This window comes from Marmota monax, unplaced genomic scaffold, assembly GCF_021218885.2.
Source record: "Marmota monax isolate L192 unplaced genomic scaffold, Marmota_monax_Labrador192_F-V1.1 WCK01_AAM20220418_F8-fsc00040, whole genome shotgun sequence".
Classification (NCBI taxonomy): Eukaryota; Metazoa; Chordata; class Mammalia; order Rodentia; family Sciuridae; genus Marmota; species Marmota monax.
In genome coordinates, this window is record NW_026692782.1 from 7,517,303 (window position 1) to 7,519,665 (window position 2,363).

The window sequence follows — 2,363 nt, forward strand, 5'->3', positions numbered from 1 at the left end:
TCCAATAGAGCGCACAATCCCCCGAATAGCTTCCTATAACACACGAATCTGAGGATGTCCTTTTGTAAATTTAGATCATTGGAAAGTATGAAAAAGGCTTAGTTATTTTAAATAACGTTGAGCCAGCAAGCGAGACACATGGACTAACCACGACGTTGAGCGCGAATGGTGGACGGCGCATGCGCGGGGCCGAGCGCCCCCCTGTGGTCACGTGAGGGAACCACCCGGGCGCGCTCCGGAGACCTTGGCTCCGGGGAACTGTAGAGAGCGCAGCCATGGCCATGGCCAACGACGCACAGCCCAACGCCGAGACGCTGCAGGTGCTGCAGGACATGGCCCACCGCCTGCGGATCCACTCCATCAGGGCCACGTGTGCCTGCAGCTCCGGGCACCCCACATCGTGCTGTAGTGCCGCGGAGATCATGTCCGTGCTCTTCTTCCACGCCATGAGGTACAAACGGACCGAACCGGAGCACCGCGACAACGACCGGTTTGTCCTCTCCAAGGGCCACGCGGCTCCAATCCTCTACGCCGCTTGGGCCGAGATAGGCGACATCCGCAAATCCGACTTGCTGAGCTTGAGGAAAATCCACTGCGACTTGGAGGGACACCCCACGCCTCGACTCTCGTTTGTTGACGTGGCAACAGGATCCCTCGGGCAAGGACTAGGCGCTGCCTGTGGAATGGCGTACACTGCCAAGTACTTCGACAAGGCCAGCTACCGGGTGTTCTGCCTCCTGGGAGATGGCGAATCCTCCGAAGGCTCTGTCTGGGAGGCTTTGGCTTTTGCTTCCCACTACAATTTGGACAATCTCGTGGCAGTCTTCGACGTGAACCGCTTGGGACAAAGTGGCACTGCCCCCTTGGAGCACTGCACAGACATCTATCAGAATCGCTGTGAAGCCTTTGGGTGGAATACTTACCCAGTGGATGGTCATGATGTGGAGGCCTTGTGCCACGCATTTTGGCAAGCAGCTCAAGTGAAGAACAAACCTACTGCTGTCATCGCCAAGACCTTCAAGGGTCGAGGTATTCCAAACATTGAGGATGCAGAAAATTGGCATGGAAAGCCAATGCCAAAAGAGAGAGCAGATGCAATTATCCAGTTAATTGAGAGTCAGATACAGACCAACAGGAATCTCATGCCCAAGCCCCCTGTGGAAGACTCACCTCAGATCAGCATCACTAATATAAAAATGACCTCTCCACCTACTTACAAAGCTGGTGACAAGATAGCTACTCGAAAAGCATGTGGTTTGGCTCTGGCTAAGCTAGGCCATGCACATGAAAGAGTTATTGTTCTGGATGGTGACACAAAGAACTCCACCTTTTCTGAGATATTCAAGAAAGAACACCCTGAGCGTTTCATAGAGTGTTTTATTGCTGAGCAAAACATGGTTAGTGTGGCACTGGGCTGTGCCACACGTGGTCGTACTATTGCCTTTGCTAGTACCTTTGCTGCCTTTTTGACCCGAGCATTTGATCAGATCCGAATGGGAGCCATCTCCCAAACTGATATCAACCTCATTGGTTCTCACTGTGGGGTATCCGTTGGTGAAGATGGACCATCTCAGATGGCCCTAGAAGACCTAGCCATGTTTCGAAGTATTCCCAATTGCACCATTTTCTATCCAAGTGATGCTATATCAACAGAGCATGCGGTTTATCTGGCTGCCAATACCAAGGGCATGTGCTTCATTAGAACCACCCGACCAGAAACTGCAGTCATTTATACTGCACAAGAAAATTTTGAGATTGGACAGGCCAAGGTAGTCCGCCACAGTGTTAATGACAAGGTTACAGTTATTGGAGCTGGAGTTACTCTACACGAAGCCTTAGCAGCTGCTGATGATCTTTCTCAACAAGGTATTTCTATCCGTGTCATTGACCCATTTACTATTAAACCCCTGGATACAGCCACTATTATTTCCAGTGCAAAAGCCACAGGTGGCCGGGTTATCACAGTAGAAGATCACTATAGAGAAGGTGGTATTGGAGAAGCAGTCTGTGCAGCTGTCTCCAGGGAGCCTGACATCCTTGTTCATCAGCTGGCAGTGACAGAAGTGCCTCGAAGTGGGAAGCCTAGTGAATTGCTGGACATGTTTGGAATCAGTGCCAAACAAATCATAGAGGCTGTGAAATGTACTTTAATGAGCTAAGTAGCTCATTTTTTAACAAATCTGTTGACTTTGGTCTTAAAACACTGGTGGTTTTATAGTGAATTTATGCTTGTTACAAAACCATCTATACAGTTGTACTGGTTTTAAAAAGCAAAGCCACTTAACACAATTACTAATTTCAAAACTCAAGTTATTGAACTTTCTGTTAAACTCTAATATGTAAATGTCTATCTTGTTTTTTAA

The 2,363-nt window shown here is 49.0% G+C and overlaps 1 protein-coding gene across 1 annotated transcript; it reads left to right on the forward strand.

Moving 5' to 3' along the window:
• The first annotated feature begins 269 nt into the window (after positions 1–269).
• Tktl2 (transketolase like 2) lies at positions 270–2,159 on the forward strand. Its single transcript, XM_046447896.1, has 2 exons — positions 270–506; positions 621–2,159. The coding sequence occupies exons 1-2, from the start codon at positions 276–278 to the stop codon at positions 2,157–2,159; spliced, it is 1,770 nt and encodes a 589-aa protein (XP_046303852.1). The 5' UTR covers positions 270–275.
• The last annotated feature ends 204 nt before the right edge of the window (positions 2,160–2,363 follow it).